General features: G+C 45.3%; 1 protein-coding gene across 6 annotated transcripts in view; it reads left to right on the top strand.

The window, feature by feature from the left end:
• Positions 1–24,162, top strand: part of ACSL1 (acyl-CoA synthetase long chain family member 1) — a 292,962-nt gene that overhangs the window by 5,328 nt on the left and 263,472 nt on the right. For 2 of the 6 annotated variants that reach the window (XM_029585638.1, XM_029585576.1), the window contains exon 1: positions 1,551–1,627. The exons of 1 other annotated variant lie outside the window; for it this stretch is intronic. In XM_029585638.1, coding sequence (XP_029441498.1) covers positions 1,566–1,627 — 62 coding nt within the window. In that variant the 5' untranslated portion in view covers positions 1,551–1,565. Of the gene's footprint in view, positions 1–561; positions 635–1,048; positions 1,158–1,216; positions 1,318–1,550; positions 1,628–24,162 lie in introns of those variants that run through there. 3 more of the 6 variants (XM_029585969.1, XM_029585859.1, XM_029586019.1) reach the window with 3 other exon arrangements.

Below are 24,162 nucleotides of genomic sequence, written 5' to 3'. Positions count from 1 at the left end.
CTGCTTACCCTGAGACAAGGGCAGCCACATGCCTTTGATTCAGGTATAAGTATGTGAGAGCCAGGGAGGTCACACCTGCTCCAGGCCCCGCCCCTTTGCACAGGTCAAACCTGGTCCTGGCCCCACCCATGTCAACCCCGCCACAGTTACACTTCCTTTTTGTCTACAAATTAACCCCTGTTGTGACCTGCTGGATTCAAGATATACTACTATTCTTTAATAGACAGGCAATCAGTTTATCCTCCACTGAGATCAGATTAGCTGGCCTATAGTTACCTTTTTTATGGCTTTTGGCTGGGGCTGATGCTGGTGCTTTCTGGTCAGTGCCTGAGACTAGTGCTGGGGCTCTGTGACTGATGATTCTGAGGTTCCTACCCCAGGCTGATGTTGGCTGTGGTGTTGGGACTGATTAGGGCTGAGGCTGGCGTCAGTGCCCAAAGCTGATGCTGGTGATTTGTGATTCCTGGCTGAAGCTTGCACAGCTGGGGCTGACACAGGTGATTTGGGAGGGTCGGTGCTTAAGACTGACACTGGTGATTTGAGGTTAGGGCTTGAAGCCGATGTTGGGTGCAGTGCTGGGGCTGACACTGGTGATTTGGGGTCAGGGGCCGAATCTGGTGCTGGCGATTTGGGGGTCAGTGGCCGAATCTGGTGCTGGCGATTTGGGATTGTTGTCTGAGGCTGGTGCTGGGATCAATTCTAGTGATTTGTGCTGAGTGCCTGCTGCTTGAGCAGATGCTGTCAATTTGGGGTCAGTGTGCCAGACTAGTGCTAGGACTAAAACTGGCGATTTGGGGGTCTGTGCGTGCGGCTGGACAGGGGTCTGGGCTTAGGCTGAGTTCGAGGCAGTAGGCTTGCAACCAGGTCAGTCAAACAGGTTGATCCAGTCCTGGTGTTCACCCATGGCATGCTTGCATAGGGAGTTCTAATTTATTTTAGAGAAATCAGTAGGAAAAATCAGCACCCCCAATCCATGCATGCCATCCGCCAACACCAGGACTAGCCTCTCCTGTCCTGCCGATCGGGGTGGGGGTGTCAGAGGACAGCCCAAGCCTTGAGGAGGCTGCGACGGCAGGGCGCAGGCGCACAGGCACAGATGATTATAGAAAAGGGGGCGTCGGAATGTGACTGTCCTCACGTTTTCTGCGTCCGGGCAGGTAAGCGAAGGGGCCGGCGTATCGGGCGAGGAGGAAGGGGAGAGGCAGAACGTGCAATCCCTGCGCTTAGACCGCATGGCGGTGATCGTGACTGGAGGAGCCGCGAGCGTCTCTGCGCCTTCCCTTCCTGTCCCAATAAGGGTGATGTGGACCCAGACCGGTTAGCGAGCGCGCTGTGCACGCGATCGCTTCCAGAGCTGACGTCCTTCATGCATTTTGTAGCCTCGCCCCGTCGGTGTACGGTTAGCCTGTGGCTAGCGGGTTTATATCCCTCAATGCTCAGTTCAGACTCCGACTGTCCCCACTTCGTACGCAAAGTATCAGCTGGACGTGGAGGCTTGCCTGGCGAGCACTGACTGAGAGCCTGCACATCTGTGCACAGTTAGGCACAGATGCAGCGAGGCGGTGATGAGAGAGAGAGAGAGAGCAAGAGGCTGCGGAGCCCCGGCGTTTTCGATCTCGTTTTCAAAGTGCGGGATTGTAATTGCTGCAAACATTCAAGGAAATAACCACATGGCCGGAGGATGTGTTTAGGGCTGCAGTTAGTGCAGCTGGGTATAAAAAAGGTTTGGATAAGTCCCTGGAAGAGAAGTTGATTTAAGAGAATAGCCACTGTTATTACTGGCATTAGTAGCATGGGATCTATTTAATAGTGTTTGGGTATTTGCCAGGTACTTGTAACCTGGATTGGCCACTGTTGGAAACAGGATGCTGGGCTTGATGGACCCTTGTTCTGACCCAGTATGGCAACTTCTTTTGTTCTTATAATGGTATTCCACCTGCTGGGTTCCTAAGTGATAGTCCTGGTAGGAGAAGGGTGTGACCCGGGGTTGTTGCTGAGGGCATGTTTTAAAACTTTGCAGTGAGGGTGTTCCACCTAAAGCAGTGCTTCTCAACCTTTTTTATTTCATGGCACACCTTCAAGTTGTTGAAACTGTCAGTGGAGTTGCATACAGGTTTGACAGAGTCCCACATGAGAGGCTCATATAAAAAATAAAAAGTCCTGGTCTAAGAGGCAATGAACTTTTGTGGATTGCAAACTGGTTAAAAGACAGGAAACAGAGAGTAGGATTAAATGGTCAGTTTTCTCAGTGGAGAAAGGTAAACAGTGGAGTGCCTCGGGGATCTGTACTTGGATCAATGCTTTTAAATATATTTATAAATGATTTGGAAAGAGGAATGATGACTGAAGTGATCAAATTTGCAGGTGACACATTATTCACAAATTATTAAATCACAAGTGGATAGTGATAAATGGCAGGAGGACCTTGTGAGACTGGAAGATTAGGCATCCAAATAGCAGATGAAATTTAATATGGACAAGTGCAAGGTGATAAATATAGGGAAAAATAACCCATAGTGTAGTTGTAACATGGTTTCATGTTACATAATGGCTTCATTTTAGGAGTTACACCCAGGAAAAAAATCTAGGTGTCATAGTGACCAACACATTGAAATTGTCAGCTCAGTGTGTTGTGGTGGTTAAAAAAGCAAACAGAATGTTATGCGTTATTAGGAAGGGAATGGTGAATAAAACAAAGAGTGTCATAAAGCCTCTGTATCACTCCATGGTGAGACCACACCTTGAGTACTGTATTCAATTCTGGTCGCCACATCTGAAAAAAGATACAGATGCACTGGAGATGGTACAGATAAGGGTGACCAAAATGATAAAGGGGATGGAATGGCTCCACATGAGGAAAGGCTAAAGAGTTTTCAGATGAGATGGCTGAGGGGGGGATATGATGGAGTCTATAAAATCATGAGAGCACCAGAGCAGGTAATGTGACTCGGTTATTGGAGGAGTAGCCTAGTGGTTAGAGCAGTGGGCTATAAACCAGGAGACTAGGGTTCAAGTCTCATTGTCGCTCCTTGTGACATTGGGCAAGTCATTTTACCCTCCATTGCCTCAGGTACAAACTGGCACGCACACAGGCCACTCTCCTGTGCGAGTGATTCTGTATTTAAATGAGGCCCAGGGACACTAGTGCCTCCTTTTGGACCAGGTTGGACCAAACCTGTCAGCAGGTTTGACAGCCGACACTCAATTTTGCCTGCGTCAGTTCTCGGGCCCGCTGACAGCCACGGGCTCGGAAACGGGACGCCGGCAAAATTGAGCATCCGGTTTTTGACCCGACAGCCGCGGGCCGACTTCAAATTTTTTTTCTTTCTTTTTTACCCTTTGGGACCCTCCGACTTAATATCGCCATGATATTAAGTGTCCGAAGAAATTAGCGCCTACCTTTGGGTAGGCGCTAATTTCTGAAAGCAAAAGGCCCGAGAGGCCTTTAAATTTAAACCAACACCGGTGCTTCCCTCTTTAGACCGGCAACCGTGACGCTGATCCCACCGCAACTGACGACCGCACCGAGGGCAGGCTTGTGCGATCGGCGCCACAGACCCACCGGGGTAAGGCCTAAAATCCCTCACTTACCCTCGGAGGGTCCACCGCCGACCACGAGGCTTCGGCGCCGTCCTCCCCGCCGGCAGAGCAAGCCTTCAGCCAGTCCCTCCTGGGACCAGCCAATCAAAGCGGACGCGCCCGCTCCTGGACAGCCCACAAGAGGCAGGCCCGAGAGGCCTTTAAATTTAAACCAACACCGACGCTTCCCTCTTTAGACCGGCGACCGCGACGTTGATCCCGCCATGATTGACGACCGCACCGAGGGCAGACCTGAGCGATCGGTGCCGCAGACCCACCGGGGTAAGGCCTAAAATCCCTCACTTACCCTCGGAGGGTCCACCGTCGACCGCGAGGCTTCGGTGCCGTCCTCCCCGCCGGCAGAGCACGCCTCCAGCCAGTCCCTCCTGGGACCAGTCAGTCAAAGCGGATGCGGCCCGCTCCCCGGACAGCCCACAAGAGGCAGGCCTGAGAGGCCTTTAATTTAAACCAACACCGGCGCCGAGCATCGCTCGCCGAATGTGCGCGACAAAGGGGCCTGCCCCTTTGTGCGCCCCTTCATGCAGCCCCGCCGGGCAGCACATACGACTAAAATTCAACTCGAGCAACACCACTAAGCTAATTCAAAATAGAACCAACCGCCAGCCCCCCGCTAACAGGGAAACTCTTACACCTGAAGCAGACTCATCATAATATCGCCCCCTCTTCACCAACGACCCTACAGTATAAGAAGAACCTGCCTAGAACTCTGCACACCACACGAAAGCCCGTTGAGGAGGAGGCGTCGACTTCCAAGATAAAGGGATGTGTGGGGTCCAGATGATGGAGGCATGGTTCCTGGAGGAAAGCCTTCTTCAATTCTAGAAAAGCAGTGACCACCTCAGGAGGCCAAGCCTTTGTATTGGCTCCTTTTCTGGTGAGTGCCATGAGTGGGGCCACAATCCAGGAATTGTTGGGGATAAAATGCCAGTAGTAGTTTGCAAAGCCCAAAAACCTCTGCAGAGCGCAGAGACCTGAAGATTGCGACCAGTCCTGTTACACTTGACCTTATCCTGAACCATATGGAAGCTTTTGTTGGAAATGTAAACTAGGAAGGGTAGGTTTTCCCTCTTGAAGAGGCACTTCTCCAGCTTCACATATAATTTATTTGCCCGTAGCCTCTGGAGGACTTGGTGAACATCCTGATGGTGAGATGTGAGAACATTTGAGAAGATGAGTATATCATTGAGGTACACAATGACAGATATACAGCAGATTTCTAAAGATTTCAATCTTTTTTTTTTTTTTTTTTTTTTTGGAATACTGCAAGGGCGATACACAGGCCAAAGAGCATCACCAGGTATTCATAGTGGCCATCCCATGTATTGAACGCCGTCTTCCACTCATCGCCTTGCTTAATTCAAATTAGATTATAGGCCCACGGAGATCCAGTTTCGTAAGCACTCTAGACTTCTAGAGGTGGTCAAAGAGCTCGGAAATGAGCGGCAGCGGGAAACAGTCTTTTTTTGTTATAGCATTCAGCCCCCAGTAATCAATACAAGGGTGTAAAGATCCATCCTTTTTGGACACAAAATCCCCATTCCAGTGGAGGATGTAGAGAGCCTAATGAAACCCCAGTCAAGGTTTTCCTTGATGTACTCAGACATGGCTGTGGTCTCTGGGACCGACAAGGGGTATTCCCTTTCTTGTGGTGGATCGGTGCTGGGTAGCAGATTGATGGCAGAGTCGAACATACAGTGGGAAGGCAGCGTCTCTGCCTTTCTCTTGGAGAACACATTAGCATATTCAGCATACTGAGGAGGCAGTCTCAACAAGGTCATTGCCAGAGGCAGAGTCGGTGGAGGCTCAATTTGTTGTAGGCAGGAATTGTGGCAATGGGCCCGCCAGCTGAAGTGAGCCCTAGTCGAAGTGAGGAGAGTGAAGCTGCAGCCAGGGCAGCCCCAACATGATGGGGTGTACTGCCTTCTCAATGATATGGAAGACGATACTCTCCACGTGCAAGATACTCGTGCAAAGGTACCGGGGGGGGGGGGGGGGGGGGGGCATTGCTGTAGCAATCCAAGCAGGAAGCAGTTCTCTGGGTATGGAGAAGATAACTAGTGGTGTCTTTCGGGGGACCACAGGAAGCCATAGATGATCCACTAGAGCCTTCATTATAAAATTCCCTCTGGTACCCGAGTCAATCAGCGCTAAGGCGGGGAACTCATTAGACTGTCCATAGAAATAGTCACTGGGAGGGTGAGCTGAGGAGTGGGAGTGATAAAGCTTAGGATCAGCTCCCCACTAGATCCTAAACTTGCTAGTTTCCTGGCTTCTGGGGGCAACATGCCAACTGATGCCCAGATCCAGCACAATAGTAACAGAGTCCCAGATTGTGGCGGCGGAGCCTCTCCTCCAGAGAAAGGCGTCCCTGTCCTAGCTGTATAGATTCCTCTGCCCGTGTGCCACCGGTACTGCAGAGAGGGGGCACGAAAAGGACGGGGCCAGCACCACTTGCCTATGAGGAGGACGTAGCTCCCAGGCCCGCTGCTGGAGGCAGCAGTCTATTCTCCTGGCCAAGTCAATGAAAATGTCCAGGGTCTCAGGAAGTTCCCGAGAGGCTAACTCATCCTTCACCCTTGCAGAAAGATACTCCGAAGGCTGTCCTCCCTCCAGTTCAGCTTGATGGCCATGGTCTGGAATTCGATGGCATAGTCCGTTAAGGGCTGTTTGCCCTGCTGGAGATGTAGAAGATCTGAACTCACAGTGGCCAGCAGGCAGAGATCATCAATCACAAGCTTGAAGGCCTTAACAAATTGTTGCAGGTCCTGTAACAATGCATCCCCACACTCCCACAAGGGAGAGGCCCAGGCCAAGGCCTTCCTGTCCAGGAGAGAGAGTATGGAGGTGGTTTTGATGATGTTGCTGGGAAATTGTGCTGGCTGAAGTGAAAAATGCATAAAGTACTGATTAAGGAATATGCGGCACTGTTTTGGATCTCCTGCATACCGAGGAGAAACCGGGAGATGTACCATGGGTGCAGTCGTGGGAACAGACTACTGCAGGAGGCAAAGAGACTGTGGAGGCTGCAGTTGTGTTGAGGCGGGGTGCTAAGCTGCTCTATGGAGCCTGCCAAGAGCTTGAGGAACTGTTGCTGCTGCTGAATTTTCTGCGCCAGCCAGGAATGGCCTGGAGGCCCGAGAGATCCACCAGATCCATGGCCTCGGCAATCTGTTGAGGAAGTGGACTCTTGGACCAAGGTGAAATTGGTGCTACCTTCAGGGAGGTCCAACAGGAACTTTGCAATACCAGTCCTCATTCCCATTAGCTTGAGCCCTCTGGTGCCGGGGCAGGCTGGACTTAGGCATGAGCCTCTGTGGAGAGAGGAATACGTCACAGAAGATATTGTTGTCCAGTGGGAATAGAACGAAGTCTGTGCAAGCAGTGGTCGGGGCAGGCAGCAGAAGGCAGAGATCATGGGTAGGCGGAGCTCAACAAGATGAGGAGCAAGTAGTGGTCACAAGGCAGGCAGAAGTCAAACATAATTGAGGAACAGTCCGTTTGGATTCCTGGCTTGACTTCGAAGACAAAGCCAGGGATCCATACTGAAGTCAAGCCGAGAAGTCAATCCAGGGGAAATAAGGCAAGGCAGAACAGCAAGAAAACCCTGAAGACAAACCAGGAACACGAGGACAAGGCACTGGAACAGGAGCAGGAACCAGAACCAGAAACGAAGAGGCAAACAGCTACTCCAAGGCATTCAACCTATTGCCGAGGTGTCAGAGGTAGGGCAGAACAGGCCTTATATCTGGGAAGGCCTGTGATGTCATCCAGGAATGCCGCAGTGGATTTCCTGCTGTGGGTCCTTTAAAAGTGCCTGAGCCACACGCATGCACCGAGAGACACTCCACTCAACTGAGCAGTATTCCTAGCACAACACATCGGGCCTTTGTGGCGGCCAACCGTGTCTTCACCCACGGCCCAACTGCAGTTTCGGTGGGCCCCCTTTGACCTGGGACTGGAGGTAAGAGCAGCTGATCGTGGGACGGACGTGCAATTGGCCAAAAGCAACATTACCCTACTGGGCATCAGGTGGTGTGCTTCATAAGTGGATTTAAGACCAGCCCCATGATGTTTCTAGATGAGCAAGTCCTTCAGTCAAAAAAGGAAAGCAGGAACCAGGGGTTTGGATGTCCTAGAAGAATCATATCTGGCAGGCAGTCCTTGGTGTGTGTGTCTGCCAGAAGTCTGTACATTCCCTTGACTGAGTTTTGAATGTGCACACAGAGGTGCTCCTTCACACTACTTGGAAGATTCTTTCCTAGAAAATCCCTTCATTTCTCTTTTACATCCTTGGCTGTTAAAACCAGGTTCCATGTTGAGGATACTTAATGTCAGGGGTTGCTGCCTTCAGAGGTGTGAAAGCAGACCACGTAGCAGACCTTAGAGTTTGCTAAAGTTATTTTATGGAGGAGACCGTACTTCCTGTTGAGCAATCCATTTCTTCAATCTTGTCCTTCGACCAAAGGAGATTGGAATGAAGGCATAACCTGCAAATCTCACAGAGGGCAGAGACTGACTCTGGTTTGCTTCAAGAGACACAGGCATGGAAGTTCTCTCGCTACTCTCTCAGATTAGATACTTTCTTCCGAGGATTCAAGATCACAAGTCCTCTGCTGCAGGAGGTCTCTTCGACTTGGAAGTGAACTTGGTTTTGAAGTGATCTGGCATCCCTTCCTCTTGAGCTTCATAGGGTAGCATTACTTTTTGAGTCTTGTTGTTGAACTCAGTCTCCTTAGTGACTTTTGGAATTTTAAAGGAAAGGGTATCTCTGTGCCCAATATGCCCCTTTTGTTTGGAGGGTAGTGTTTCCCTATGGACTGAATCAGGCTTTTCTCACTTATGAGGGTGAGAAAGTCAGACAGTTTAGGTTGGGATGGGGTCAGCCATTTTAAATCCTTTGTAAGCCACCTTTGAGAAGTTTGTAGGTGTCCAATTTTTTATTAAATAGGACTTGGTCTATTGTTTTGTCCTGTTAAAGCACAGTAGTTTCTAAGGCATCAATTTGAGGCGTAATCAAGGTAAGCAGCATGTTGGCCTCTCCAGCAAGAGTTTGTAGGACTCAGTGCCCTGCTTGATGAAGGTGAAAGGCTTCTCATAGGCAGGATCAGAATCTGTCTGACCAGAAGATAATGGCAGGGCAGCCCCCCTTGCTCCCTTTGCATGCCTTCCCTAAGCACCTCAGAATGTGTGTGCAGGCCGGGAGAGGCTATGCCTTGGGTGCAGGAGTTCCAAGAGCTATCGGGGTTTCATCCCACACACACTGGTGAGCTTTGGTATATTCCACTTGTCGAGACTAGACTGGCATGGACAATGAGGAAGGTGAAATTTAAACTTACCTTTTTAATTTCCTTATGAGACCAATCCAGAACCCACCCAAGAAAGCCACAGCATCAAGGGTTCCTAGTCTGAGAAGGTCAGAAACAGCAAGTATGTTGCTGTCTACCCTGAAAGCAGCAGGCCTAATTGTGAGCTTGGTATAGGGATTCTTATTCCTGGGTTAATAACTATGGAGTGAAGTTTTCTGGCTGTATCAAGTTCAGGTTGCGATGGTGATTTGGAAACCAAAACAATTGCCTTCAGTTGTCATAGCTTTGACATAGGATACTGAACAGGTGACGGCAGCACCAGACCTTTATAGGGAGAGTGAAGTTAGTTTTGAGGTTTTTTTTTTTTTTGTTTGTTTGTTTGTTTTCTGTCTCAGCTGCTGACAGAAGGACATAATCTACTTTTCTGGACAGGTCTGTCAGGACTAAAGGAAAATAAATTAACTGGCAAGTTTAAATTTCACCTTTAGTCCTATTCCTTGTTTCTTAACTTTTATCCAGTTAGCAGTCTCCAGTAATACATTGGCTCCTATCCCATGACTTTTAAATTTTAATTTTTGATAAAAGTCCTTCGCACCTTCTGAAAATCCAATTTACACTTTGTCGGCTCATCTTTTATCCACATGCTTATTCATATGTTCAAAGAATTCTAATACAGTGGTTCCCAACCTGGGGTCTGCAGGAAGGGAGACAATCAAAGTGCATCTGCTGATAAAAAGAGCAGGCTGATCTCTTCTCTGAGGAGCTCTACTCTCAGGTTGCTGCTGGCTGATCTCGCTGCCTAATACCATGCCAAGAGGAGAAGGAAGATCACAGTCTCGAGGAGCCCAAACCCTCGCAGAGAGGAGTAGGGGAAGAATGTGACTTACTGCTGCTACTAGGAGCTCAATTTATCGTGGCAAGGAGACAGGAAAGAGCCGAACTGATTGCTGATATGAGGAAGCTGAACCGGCAGAAAGAGGAGGCAGTGAAGAGTGCAATTGATCACCACCACCAGGAAGTCACTGGAAGAGGAGGCACCATGCTTCCCCTCAAGCATGGTGCCTCCAGCATCTAAATTAGCTGCTGTTTCATATAACTGGAGGAGAAGGCAAGCAGGGTCATAACCCTAAAGAGCATTTGTCGGTGCTACTACATATGCTCTGGCTGTCTTGCTGGGCTGACACTAAGGAAGAAAAGCTTAAGCTGCACTGAGTGATTATTATGGCCATGGGGAGGGAGGAAGGGAATGAGAGCAGGTGGAAAGAACCATTTGGGAGCCAGCAGATAGGGTGGAGGAAATAATAATAAAACAAAGTACTCGAGAAGGGGCCAAGGGGAATAGAGGGCAGGAGGGAGAACACTTGGGGAAGTGCAACAGGTGGGGGGAAGCAGGATAGGATAGAAGGTACTTGGAAGGGTCCATGGTGAAAGCAGTACTTAGGAAGGAGTTCAGAAAGGAGAGAACTTGGAAAGGGGCCATGAAAAGGGATGAGAGCAGGAAGGAAGACACCTAGGAATGGGCCATAGGAGGCAACACTCAGGAATGGGCCAGGATGGAGAGGTATAGATGATAAAACACAGGGGAGAGATGAAAGAACATAACACACTAGGGAAGGGGGTCCAAGGTGAGGGAAACAGGATAGGAGGGAAGGCACTCAGGAAGAGTACATGGGAAGAGTAAGGAGGGAGAGGACTTGGGAAAGTGCTACATGGGGAAGATGGCAGAAGGAAGTCCTTAGGGAATGGGCCGTGGGTGGATAAAGGCAGAACAGAAGAGAAAGCACTCAGGAAGGGCTCAAGTGGGGAGGCTAGGAAGAGTAGGACCAGGAAGGAGCTGCAGGTGAGAGATGGCAGTGGAGAGGCACTTGGAAAGAGGGCAAGAGTGGGGCGAGGAGCAGGCCAGGAGAGAAGGAATTCAGAAAGGGGCTACAAAGGAAGAAGACCAATGAAGAGGACAACAGGGGGATATGTCAGGAGGGAAGGCACTTTGAAAAGGGAGGAAAGAGGGAGATGACCACCAGGGATCACGGGGAGGGTGGGGATGGATTGCTGCCATGGATCAAGGATGGGGGTGGGAGGGACAGACTATCACCAGAGATCATTTTGAAATCCTTGCATGAAAAGTCTACAGTGCCACAGGCTTGTGAATGTTCAAAGGAACACACTCTATGGGGTGAGCGGGACTGGTGGGAAGGGGATGGGGAATGGTGAGGATAGGGTGGGGGTCCCTAAAACTTTTGAATGTTGAAGAGGGGTCCCTGCACACGAAAAGGTTGGGAACCCCTGTTCTAATAGATTAGTAAAGTATGACCTCCATTTGCTAAATCCATACTGTCTCTTCCCCATAAGCAATTTTTATCCATATGACCAGTAATTTTGTTCTTAACTGTAGCTTCCACCATTTTACATAAGAACATGAGAAATTCCATACTGGGTCAGACCAAACCGAATTATCAGTAACCTTTTCTGACAGTGACCATTTGTCCCCCATTTATTTTTCAGATCTTTATCATATCTCTTCTCAGCCATTTCTTTACCTCTCTTGCCTTCCCGTTGTTTGTTTGTTTGTGGCAAAACACTCCTTAAAGTTTGTTGTGAAAAAAAAAAAAAGAGGTGGATTACAAGACACAACCGCCCTTAGAGAGAGGAGAATGTTTTTGCATCTGCAGGGCCTGCTTGTTTCTGAAGGTTCAGTGCTGCAATGCAGATTCTAGCATGGCTCCTTAGAAGCCTGTGCTTCCCACCTAGTTGCTTAGCAACCCCAGAAGCACTGGCCGCGGATCACGGTAGGGCCACTACCTTGGTCCAGGTGAAGAAAGAAAGAACATTTAGGTAACAAGAGAGTGGGAGGTTGGGGTGCTGGAGCCTATAATTACTTTTAAATTTCGCCAGGAGGAGGAGAGGGGGGCATGATACCAGGACCAGCTGCAGTGATTATATTTTTCTATAAGATGGAGGGGCTTTGGGGGGTGTTGCAGGCTTGGCCCAGCTGGGCCGAGCACTTGGATTTTGAATGGGAAGGAGGAGGGCGGGGGGACATGTTAGGGCCAGTAGGCCCATAAGCTTTTTTAGATCCTTTATGCGCTACTTAATCGGCTATATTCTTATGAATATAGCTTGTTAAGTCTAAAGCTATCTGGGAACATGTTCCCGGATAACTGTAAGCCTGCTCTCAGGCACGTTTAGATTTTAGGCAAAAAACGTAACTGACTAACTCCTAATATCGGAATTAGCCAGTTAAGTTATTTGTCTAACTTTGCCCCTCCCTAGAATGCCCCAAACACGCCCCTTTCATATTCAGTTAATTCTCCGCTGGATAAAGCATTATTCAGCTAACTTTTAGCTGGATATGAAAAGGAAATATTGAAAATTAGCCATTTAGAGGGATAACTTATAAGTTATCTGTCTAAATAACTTAGAATATTGAATATTCATCAAGGCAGAATAGTTGAGATCAGCCAAGTAGCTGGGTAGAGATTCCCTTATTATGGTTTGGATTTAATTTCTCACCTTTTCCAAATCCAAGCTCAATTTAAGTTATAATTCAGGTCTGTAGTTATTTTCCTGCCCAAGAGGACTTACAAACTAAGTTGTATCTGAAGCAATGGAGGGTGAAATGACTTTACCCAAGGTCACAAGTAATATCTGTGGGGGAAAAGCAAGATTTGAATCTTGGCTTCTCTGGTTCTCAGCCTACTACTCTAACCACTTGGTGGCTGTTCCACTCCATATTAAATGTTTAAAAATGCAAATTTGTAAGCTGGATTTCCTTAATTTTATGGACATTTTAGGCACTGACCAGAAAAGGAATCGTGTAGCTTGCTCATAGCAGGCATCCTACTGATAGGAGTGGCTGAATTGCTTTTTGGGACCCTTATAAGTAAAGGAGCAGAGAAGTTTTGTGATATTTTGGGAAAGTTTGACAATTTGTGTTGACTATATGTCCAATTTATACATAAGGGGGAAAATATTCAGTGGTGTGCGGCCCTGAATATACCCAGAAAAGTTACAGTTAGCTGTGTATGTGGTATCTGGCTAACTTTGAACCTGCCCTATGGTACGTCTAGAGTTAGCCGCTTAAGTTAACTGGCTAACTCCAGATATCGGCGATAGCTGGTTAACTATCCGGCTAACTCAGCTCCTCCCCGAAACGCCTGCCTCCTGCCCCAGGAATGCCCCTGACTTACCCCACTAAATTCTAGCCGGGTAAGCATTTTAAAAATGCGGCTAAACTATTTAGATGGATAACTTTCCTATTACCTGTTTAAATGGCTTTTCAATGTGTACCCCATTATATTTAAGGAAACTGATGTGGGAGCATGTATCTCTATGAATTGTATGAATTTAGAAGTTGAGGAATACAAGCACTTTAAATTAATTAATTGATTAATTAATAAGGCACAGTTGGGTAGACAATGTTGGGCAGATTCAGGAGATTTCTTTAATATAGATTGCGTGAACTAGGGCAAATTGCTTTCTCCCTATGCCACTAGGACAGTGAAACAAAATTCTTTCTTCTGGATTTCCCAGTCATTTTACAAAATATTACATGCACATATATTGGACACATAGTAAGGAGACACAAAATGGGATTGCATTATCATAAATCTGAAACTTGTGAACAGTAGCACAAATTGCAAAGGCTTCAACCCTGGCTATTGTTCATTTATGTATCTTTCATATACATTCAGAATTCAGTCACCCTTCACTCTAGAGGGGTATTTTTTTGCAAGATATCTCAATTGCTTGCCTAATGCTTGGATCTGAAGTGGCAGCCACTCTTAAAGAGCTACTTTGGGAGATTCTAAATATCAGTAGATGAACATGTTTTTGGTGGTTTTGGAGACAGGATGCTAACCCACAGGAAGGTTCCATGGATTAGTACATTGGCCCCCAAGTTTCTACCTACTGCAGTGGAATGCCAGTGGCCTGTCAAAGGTTGCAAGGAATGTTAGTGGGCAGGGCAGGTGGAAGCACTAAGTGGCCATCTAGAGAGCAACACTTTTTGGGGAGGTGTGGCGATGGCATCTCCTTCCTGCCCACGTGGGCCAGAAAGAGGAAGTCATTTCCCTTGGGCCTGCATGGGAAGGAAGGAGTAATAGCAGGACCAGGCTTCAGCATTGGTCTGTGCAGCTGAAAAAAAAAAAAAAAGCAGGAGGTGTGGAGCACTCTGATCCACATGGCCTGACAAAAGAGTTCATTAGCTGCAAGGGCTGAAGGAGGCAGATGCTGCTGCTTGTGCATTCCAGAGGGGAAGAAGAGCAAAAAAGGAGAAAGTTTGTGTATAAACTCCTGTAACATCCACGACAATTTCAGGGTAATTGGAAATCAAAGGTTCCCAGGAATGAAGAGCCTGGGGAATTGTTATCCTTATTAACTTTAATTATTGAGTGCTTGAAAAATGTTAAAGGCATAGGGGTAACCTTGCACAGAGCAGCAGTTAGAACTCTATATACCTAGCTGGGCAGACTGGATGGACCTTTTTGGTTGCTCTCTATTGTCTTTACTATGAGTATATAATTATTGGATGATGTTCTATTTGTCAGCTATTTTGATATATTTTTATTAGTATGGTTTTACTATTATGAATGATTTATATTACTTGATTTTATTGTTTGATTTATGAGGAATAGAGAGTGATTTTTTTTTTCCATTGTTGCACTGCATACAGTCTGATATGAGGTTTCCCGTTCAGTTTTTGTCTGCACATTTCTATTTAAATTTTATGATCTCTATATTCTGTATTTGGTGAGGATCTGTCCATGTTTTGCATGCATGACTGAGGTGAGGTATTCTGCTAGGGCAGTGGTTCCCAACCCTGTCCTGGGGACCTCCCAGCCAGTTGGGTTTTCAGGATATCCACAATGAATATGCATGAGAGAAAATTTGCTTGCATTGCCTCCATAACATGCACATTTTCTCTCATGCATATTCTTTGTGGATATCCTGAAAACCTGACTGGCTGGGGGGTCCCCAGGACAGGGTTGGGAACCACTGCCCTGGGGATGGTAAAGAGGGGCTGCGATTGGTCTGCAGCAGGTGGACATGTGCTGTGGTCAGGCTGGACTGGGAGAAAACAGGGCTGAGGCAGGGGGTTACTGTGTGTTCAGGTTGGACTAAAAGGGGTGGGGGTGAAGATTTAGGAAGGGTGGCTGGGAGTGTGCTGGGGCCAGATGGGGTCAAAGTGTGCTGGGTCAGGCTGAGAACATAAGAACATGCCATACTGGGTCAGACCAAGGGTCCATCAAGCCCAGCATCCTGTTTCCAACAATGGCCAATCCCAGGCCATAAGAATCTGGCAAGTACCCAAAAACTAAGTCTATTCCATGCTACAGTTGCTAGTAATAGCAGTGGCTATTTTCTAAGTCAACTTAATTAATAGCAGGTAATGGACTTCTCCTCCAAGAACGTATCCAATCTTTTTTTAAACACAGCTACACTAACTGCACTAACCACATCCTCTGGCAACAAATTCCAGAGTTTAATTGTGCGTTGAGTGAAAAAGAACTTTCTCCAATAAGTTTTAAATGTGCCACATGCTAACTTCATGGAGTGCCCCCTAGTCTTTCTATTATCCGAAAGAGTAAATAACTGATTCACATTAACCCGTTCTAGACCTCTCATGATTTTAAACACCTCTATCATATCCCCCCTCAGCCGTCTCTTCTCCAAGCTGAAAAGTCCTAACCTCTTTAGTCTTTCCTCATAGGGGAGCTATTCCATCCCCTTTATCATTTTGGTCGTCCTTCTCCGTACCTTCTCCATTGCAACTATATCTTTTTTGAGATGCGGCAACCAGAATTGTACACATTATTCAAGGTGCGGTCTCACCATGAAGTGACAGAGGCATTATGACATTTTCCATTTTATTCACCATTCCCTTTCTAATAATTCCCAACATTCTGTTTGCTTTTTTGACTGCCGCAGCACACTGAACAGATGATTTCAATGTGTTATCCACTATGATGCCTAGATCTCTTTCTTGAGTGGTAGCTCCTAACATTGTGTAACTATAGCATGGGTTATTTTTCCCCTAGATGCATCACCTTGCCCTTATCCACATTAAATTTCATCTGCCATTTGGATTCCAAATTTTCCAGTCTCAGAAGGTCTTCCTGCAATCTATCACAATCTGCTTGTGATTTAACTACTCTGAACAATTTTGTATCATCTGCAAATTTGATTACCTCACTTGTATTTCTTTCCAGATCATTTATAAATATATTGAAAAGTACAGGTCCCAATACAGATCCCTGAGGCACTCCACTACCCACTCCCTTCCACTGAGAAAATTGTCCATTTAATCCTACTCTCTGTTTCCTTTCTTTTAGCCAGTTTGTAATCCACGAAAGGACATTGCCACCTATCCCATGACTTTTTACTTTTCCGAGAAGCCTATCATGAGGAACTTTGTCGAACGCCTTCTGAAAATCCAAGTACACTACATCTACCAGTTCACCTTTATTCACATGTTTATTAACTCCTTCAAAAATGTGAAGCAGATTTGTGAGGCAAGACTTGCCTTGGGTAAAGCCATCCTGACTTTGTTCCATTATTTTATTTATTTATTTATTTATTTAAAGGTTTTTATATACCGATAACCATTTGCACATCGTATTGGTTTACATAGAACATCGTGTATATTTATACCTGCACGGGAGCCGGCGTACATGTGCGCACACAAATTTATCCGCAATATTTTTGATTTTAGAAAATACAGTGGGTAAATGGTTTCCTCCGCCCACAGGAATGCCTCTTTCAGGTGCACAGGAATACCTCTTTCAAGTGTACAAAATCTCTGCATGAAATTGCGTCCACGCATACTTTTACACATAGAACCCTTGAGGTAATTTTCAAAACAATGTTTTATCCGTGTATATGCTTTTGAAAATTCACTCTTACATATGCATGACTGTGTTACCAATGGGTCAATTTTAAAAAGGCCACAGACAAAAAAAAACGGGTTATGTGTGTGGCTGGGCTTGCGCATGCTGCGCGCATTTTAGAACCGGCCTGGCCACGTGCAGACCCCCTGTTACATGCAGAAGTACTGGTCCCTGGTCTTGGCGGGATGGGCTGGGGAGAGGGCCAGCCGGGACAGCGGCAATTAAGTCCTATCCCGAGGAAGCATGCGCTGGCAGCCGGCCGGTGCGCATAACTCACTTCTGCTCTGAAAGATCAGGCAAGTTACAAAATAAGAAAAAAAGCCTAATTAGCGTTGTTTATTTATTTGAAGAGTTTTATATACCGTCATTCGGAAACGTTAAAATAACACCATCATAACGGTTTACAAAATAGGTTATAGGGAAATGGGGGGTTAACAATGGTTGTAAAGTACAAACTGTTATTAGGCTTAGGAAATAACATAAGTAATGATTAAGTTCAGTTTATGAGTTCTTTCTTATTTAAGAAAAGCATAGATGTGATGAATTTCAATTAGTCATGAGGTTGTGTTGGAGGATGGCGATGTTTAGATCTTCCTTTGGGTGGATTGGTATGCTTTGTTGAACAACCAAGTTTTAAATTCTTTTTTAAAGGTTTTTAGGTTTTCTTGAATTCTTAGCTTAGTCGAGAGTAGTATAGGGGTCGGGGAGGAGATGGGAAAAGGGAGGAAGGGGAGATGGGATAAAGGAAAGTTCCACCCCAATTAAGGAGTGGACTGGGAGGGAATTGGGCAAAGGCCTGATCGCGTTGGTGCGATGTCTTTCCATATGTTCTGTGATTTTGATATTTAGAACATTTTCCACTATTTTTCCTGGCACTAACGTCAGGCTAACCGGTCTGTAGTTTCCCGGATCACCCCTAGAGCCCTTTTAAAATATTGGGGTTACATTAGCCACCCTCCAGTCTTCAGGTACAATGGATGATTTTAATGATAGATTACAAATTTTTCTAATAGGCCTGAAATTTCATTTTTTAGTTCCTTCAGAACCCTGGGGTGTATACCATCCAGTCCAGGTGATTTACTACTCTTCAGTTTGTCAGTCAGGCCTCCCACATCTTCTAGGTTCACCATGATTTGGTTCAGTCCATCTGAATCATTACCCATGAAAACCTTCTCTGATTCGGGTATCTGAGGGTAGCCATCTAGGAGCCAGCAATGGTGGGGCAGGGAATGGAGGGAGAGATGCTGGTTATGGAGAAGTACAGAAAAACATGAGAGTTTAGATGAATATGTATTCCATACTTAATAAAATTAATTTGCTACAAAATGTTCACTCACTGCAATGCAATTTTTTTATTCTTGTTATGGTATCATGTTGGTGAGGAATTCCCAGAGCAGTTGCCTATGAAGATAAGCGGTAAGGGGTCTGAGGTGTTTGGTTCCAGAAGTATTCTTTGTCCATTGGAAAGATTCTAATTTTGTAATGTACTACAGTTCCTCCATGTAATTCTTGGAATGTTCATATGTTCCGTTATATCGTGTAGAAAAATTGTAGGAATTGGTTTTGCATTAATTTTTTGATGTAAAATTGTGAATTTTCAGTTCCCTGTGGTGTACAGGTGGTTTGGCAGCAGTGATCCCATAGCAGCATATCAGCGAGTTCTGTGCTAAACTTGAAAAGGTTGCTTGTCTCTCTGGGTTAAGGAAATGCTCATTAATTATAAGCATGACCTTATCCCTTGTGACTTAGCTAACTGGTTTTCTTTTGAAGTCCCAAACAGTTCATCCAGTCAAGATTGTCATAAACTCATTAAGTGCTCTGCTTCCAGAAATCCCAGTAGCCATATCTCTGACGTGATTTCTTCAGAGGTTAACATACATTTGTTGGATTGTAGCTTCCAAACAGAATCTGTGCACATGCGGGTGCAGAAGAAGAAGAAGAAAAATGAAGGTTTGTTTTCCTTTTTCTTCTGAACTGAATTAAACTTTTAGAATATTTTGTGGAGTGTGTTGGATTTTTTCTTTGGGACTGCCTTGCTGCTTTGTTAGAGTTGCTGTACCTATGTAAAATCTCTGGGAAAATTAAACATAGAAAGAAAAGGCAAACATGTTGTAGGGCTGAGGCAGGGGTGTCACCGTACTAAGGAAATACATTTTTTCCTAATTCTCCGAAATTATGCTTTCTTCATTAGCGCAAACATGTTAAGGAAGTAGCCAGAATGTACCAGTGAATTGTGGACTGGATTATGCATTCCTGTTTAGAGGAGGGCGTTTAGATGCGCTTGTAGGAAGACTTGTCCCCCTAGGAATGCCATTGTGTTCTTTTCTGGAATTTGTTATTCGGGGGGGGATATATTTTCCAGGCCAGACAGTACATAAAGATCTTTATGTTACTTTAAAGGGAATGTCAAAACTGCTCGGGAATGTAAAGCATTTTGAAATTTAAAAATGATCAAACAAAGGGACTTTAACAGATAACATGGTTTCCTTCCCTCACTACTGCACACAGTCTCCCCGTAGCTGTAAATCCTGCTGGCTCCCCTCTCTAAACTCATCAAACCGCCCAGCATGCACACTTTACATACAGCTTTAAAAATGATCACCGCTTTATTCCAACCTAAAGGTCCCATATGTTTTCCTCCGGCACCGACATGATGAATGAAGCAGAGCTCTCAAACCAGTGTCAAATGTGAAGTGGTGCCTTGCCTTTAATGACGCGTATCATTCCCCCACCCCCATTCAAAACTGTGAATGTGTTGTAAAATACTGGGAACCCTATCTGGTATTCAGTGTAGTGAGAGAGATCAGCAATGTTTATGAACTGTAACCTGTGACCCTGCAAACTGATTTGGGCAGAGAGTGTATGCACACCATGGATTTAATGGCACAGTCACATCTAACTTGCCCTTCAGGAGGAGGAGGTGGCTGTGAAAGCTGCTACCATGTTTAAATGATTTTCTGTAATACCAAAGAATAAGGTTCAGGAGTGATGTGAATTTTTTTTTTTATTTAATTTTATTACATAAGAACATAAGATATGCCATACTGAGCCAGACCAAGGGTCTATTAAGCCCAGCATCCTGTTTCCAGCAGTGGCTAATTCAAGTCAAAAGTACCTGGCCAGTACCCAAACATTAAATAGAGCCCATGCTACTAATGCTGGCAACAAGCAGTGGCTTTTCCCCATTGATTAACAGCAGTTTATGGATTTCTCCTCCAGGAATTTATCCAAACCTTTTTAAAGCCAGCTACACTAACTGCCTTAACAATAATCCTCTGGCAATGAATTCCACAGCTTAATTGTGCATTGAATGAGAACGCATTTTCTCCTCTGATTTGTTTTAACTGTGCAACTTACTAACTTCATGGAGTGCCTCCTAGTCCTATATTATCTGGAAGAGTAAATAACAGATTCACATTTACTTGTTCAAATCCTTTCAGGATTTTCCAAGCTGAACAGCCCTAACCTCTTCAGCCTTTCCTCATAGGGGAGCTGTTCCATACCCTATATTATTTTGGTTGCCCTTCTCTGTACTTTCTCCAGTGCAACTATATCGTTTTTGATTTGCGGCGACTAGAATTTTACACAGTATTCAAGGTGGGGGCAGTGATACAGAGGCATTATGACATCCTCTCTTTTATTTGCCATTCCCTTCCTAATAATTCCTAACATTCAGATGGCATTTTTGACTGCCATAGCACAATGAGCTGACAGTTTCAATGTAATATATAAACTATGGCGCCCAGATCTTTTTCCTGGGTGCAAATGCCTAATATGGAACCTAACATCATGTAACTACAACATGGGTTATTTTTCCTTATATGATTCACTTTTCACTTTTTCCACATTATATTTCATCTGTCATATGAACATTCAATACTCCAGTCCTGCAAGGTCTTCCTGCAATATATCACAATCCACTTGTGATTTAACAACTCTCATTGTACCCCTTTCTAGATCATTTACAAATATATTAAAAAGCACCAGTCCAAGTACAGATCCCTGAGGCACTCCACTGTTTACCTTTTTCCACTGTAAAAACAGACCATTTAATCTTACTCTGTTTCCTATCTATTAACCAATTTGCAATCCACAAAAGGACATCTCCCCCTAGCTTTCTTAGAAGCTTCTCATGAGGGACTTTGTCAGATGTCTTCTGAAAATCCAAATACACCACATCTACTCGTTCACCTTTATCCACATGCTTATTCATCCCTTCAAAATAATGTAGCAGATGTAAGGCAAGACTTCTGTTGGGTAAATCCATGTGATAACTGCCACTTAGCTGGATAAGTTCTCTCCTCCATATTGAGCTCTTTCCTGAGTTAGAATGTGGCTTTGGCCTGTGCCGAATGGATATTTCAAAGTCAACGTGATTTTTTTAAACTCCTGACACATTAGCAGATCATTAGTTTGCTGCATCGGGAGTTAAAATTTCTTTTATCTGAGTGTTAAAAGTGATCACTGAAATCCAGCACACAGATGTTTGCCTGTTTGGCAGGATATTTAGTGGACAGCCACACTGTTGGGTATACCTATCTTAAAGTTAGCTGGCTAACTTTAGGACTACTCTACAGCACAGCCAGCTTTAGATCTGCTCTAATGCCTGCTAACTCTGAATGTTGGGGTTTGCCGGCTAACTTAACTTTGCCCCAGAACGCCCCTAAATTATCCTGCTAAAACATAGCTTGATAAGTGACAGAGATATTTTAAAGTTAGTGTTCATTCGGATAACTCAAGTTATTTGGCTAAATGCCACTAAATATGGGTCCCAGTATAGAGAAGAGAAGGCAAGGAAATATCTCTGCTCTTGATTTCTTCCATCAATCTGTGCTCCTGCTGCCTCATCTGCTTCAGTAGAGATAGCACTGCAGCTTCCCCCAGTTACTCTTTAAACAGTCCATTATACCCAGTAAGGAGTGTGGGGGAGGGGGAGAGGGGGGCTCAGAATGATTGTATTCATCCAAGGGTGCTTGTAGCCAGGGCCGGTGCTAGGGGATTTGGCACCCTAGGCGAGCCTTCTTCCTTGCGCCCCCCCCTGTCTCGGTCCCGACTCCTACCTCATTCTCAATCACGCCCGCTGACTGGGGTTTTCTGGGTCGCGAGCAGATTGGGCACTGCTTGCGGCCCGACAAATCTCCACTCCTCTTTGCCACCACTTGCGGCCCCATATGGCTCGCACCCAGTGGCGCACCAAGGGTCTCCGGCGCCCAGGGGCCAATGCATTTGTGTGCCACAGAAAATCAGTGGCATCTCTAGACAGAAGAATTTGTTTTGGGTGGGGGGGAGCCAAAATGACATTTCTTCATCACACCCTGCTTTAAAATTGGTTATAAAAAAAAGTGTTGTTAAAAAAGTCCAAAGGGTCCTCTGCATTATTTTAAAAAGCTGGCCAGTTTCACACTTCTAGTAAAACTACTATAAAATTATTTGATAGCCTCATTCAACTAATTCTTTATGGATTATGAGAGTGAAGTCTGGAATATATAGGAAGGGACAGAATGTCAATATAAATCCTGCACCTCCAGTTCTGTAACTCTGTGCATCCACTGAAATTCCCCCAAACAATGGAGCTTGGATGTTTCCCTTACAGCTCATCATACTAAAAGATATTTTCAAATTCTGGTGTCACCTCACAGCAACAGCAGCACAAACACCTTCCACTGCCAGACACATTGTGAACTAACACAAAGCACCGCAAAAAAGACACCCAAAATCTATACTGCAATCCCATCATAACATAACAGTAATAACACCAAGGACTCAAACAACAATAACCCTACCTGTGAATAAGCAAGGGTAATATTACACTGGGTCCTAGAATACCAATACACCACCTATTGAGGAAACAAAACAAACCCAATTGCTATAGATCTCTATACAGATACTACATGCTAGCAGAATCTCTCATCATGGTCACACACACAGAGCAGAGACAGACCCTCACCAAATACAGAATACAAAATAAAGGAGCACAAATTAGAAAAAACTGAAATGGAAACCCCAAGAAGCCAGACTCTGTGTATTAGCAATGGAAAAACAGAACAACCATTCCTCATAAAACAAATAAAATCAAGAAACAAAGCATCAGTTATAATAGTAAAACCATACTAATAAAATATTTTAAAACTACTGATAAATAGAATTTCTATTAATTAAAATCATATACATTTTTTACAATTTCCCAAACACCAATAAAATATTTCAAAACAGTACATATATCAAATAACACACAATAATTAAAACTAATAAGGATTTTAAAAAGCCCCTGCTGTCCATACATGGGAGCTCTTGATTTCCAGTCACCCTGATATTGTCGAGGATTAGGAGGTTATCCTCTCTCTCTCACACATACTCACATGTCCATTCTCTCTCACACATACACTGTCACATACATTCACAGTCATGCTCTTATACCCAACCATAACCTCTCGCTCTCACAGACACTGACACACTCAGGCTCTAAGGCACTCTCTCCCCCTCCACACACACCCCCACACAAACTCTTACTCCCCTGGATTTTCTCATACACACTCATGCTCTCACTCTCACTGGCTCCCTCACAAACACACAAACACACACTGCCAGGCAAGCTCCCACTCATTCTCACACAGACACACACACAGGCAAGCTCCTAGTCATTCTCACACTGAACCCCAGGCAGGCTCCCATTCATTTTCACACCACTCCCTCCCCATCCCCCAGGCATGCACACATTCATTCTCACACACACAGACCCCCAGGCAGGCACCAATTTATTCTCACACACACACATACACCACAAACAGGCAGGCACCTATTCTCACACATACAAACCCCAGGAAGACACCCATACATTCTCATTCACAGACATACCCTCAGGCAAGCACCCATGCATTCACACACATACACCGCCAGGCAGACTCCCATTCATACACATGCACACACTAAAGGCAGAGACCCCCTCTCTTTCTTTTGCCAGCAACCTCAGAGCCTCTCTCATTCTTCTGCTGCCACTGTCACTGCTGCTGTATGGCTATTGCGGAGGTGCTGATTGCTGCTATTGGCACTGAAGCACATTCTGCTGCCTCCTCTGTGCAGGCCCCATGGGCTTCCAGTTCCTCTATGCTGATCTCGTACATTGTGAGATCCGCATAGAGAAAGTGCTACTCTTGCACATTCCCAAAGATTACATGTGCCAATCAGTAAAAAGTAATTTATTTCTTTTTACATTTGCTGTCTGATCTTAGTTTTCTAATCGGTTGGTCACAGGCTTTTTTTTTTTCCACCTTCCCTTTCTTATTTTTTTGCCAATTCCTTTTATAACATATTTCTTTTCTCTCCATCTGTCTGCTTCCCTCAAACACACAGTCAGGTTCTCATTCTCACAC

Source organism: Rhinatrema bivittatum, chromosome 1, assembly GCF_901001135.1.
Source record: "Rhinatrema bivittatum chromosome 1, aRhiBiv1.1, whole genome shotgun sequence".
Taxonomy (NCBI): domain Eukaryota; kingdom Metazoa; phylum Chordata; class Amphibia; order Gymnophiona; family Rhinatrematidae; genus Rhinatrema; species Rhinatrema bivittatum.
The sequence above is the reverse complement of the archived record's forward strand: the minus strand, read 5'-3'. Positions and strand labels throughout refer to the sequence as shown.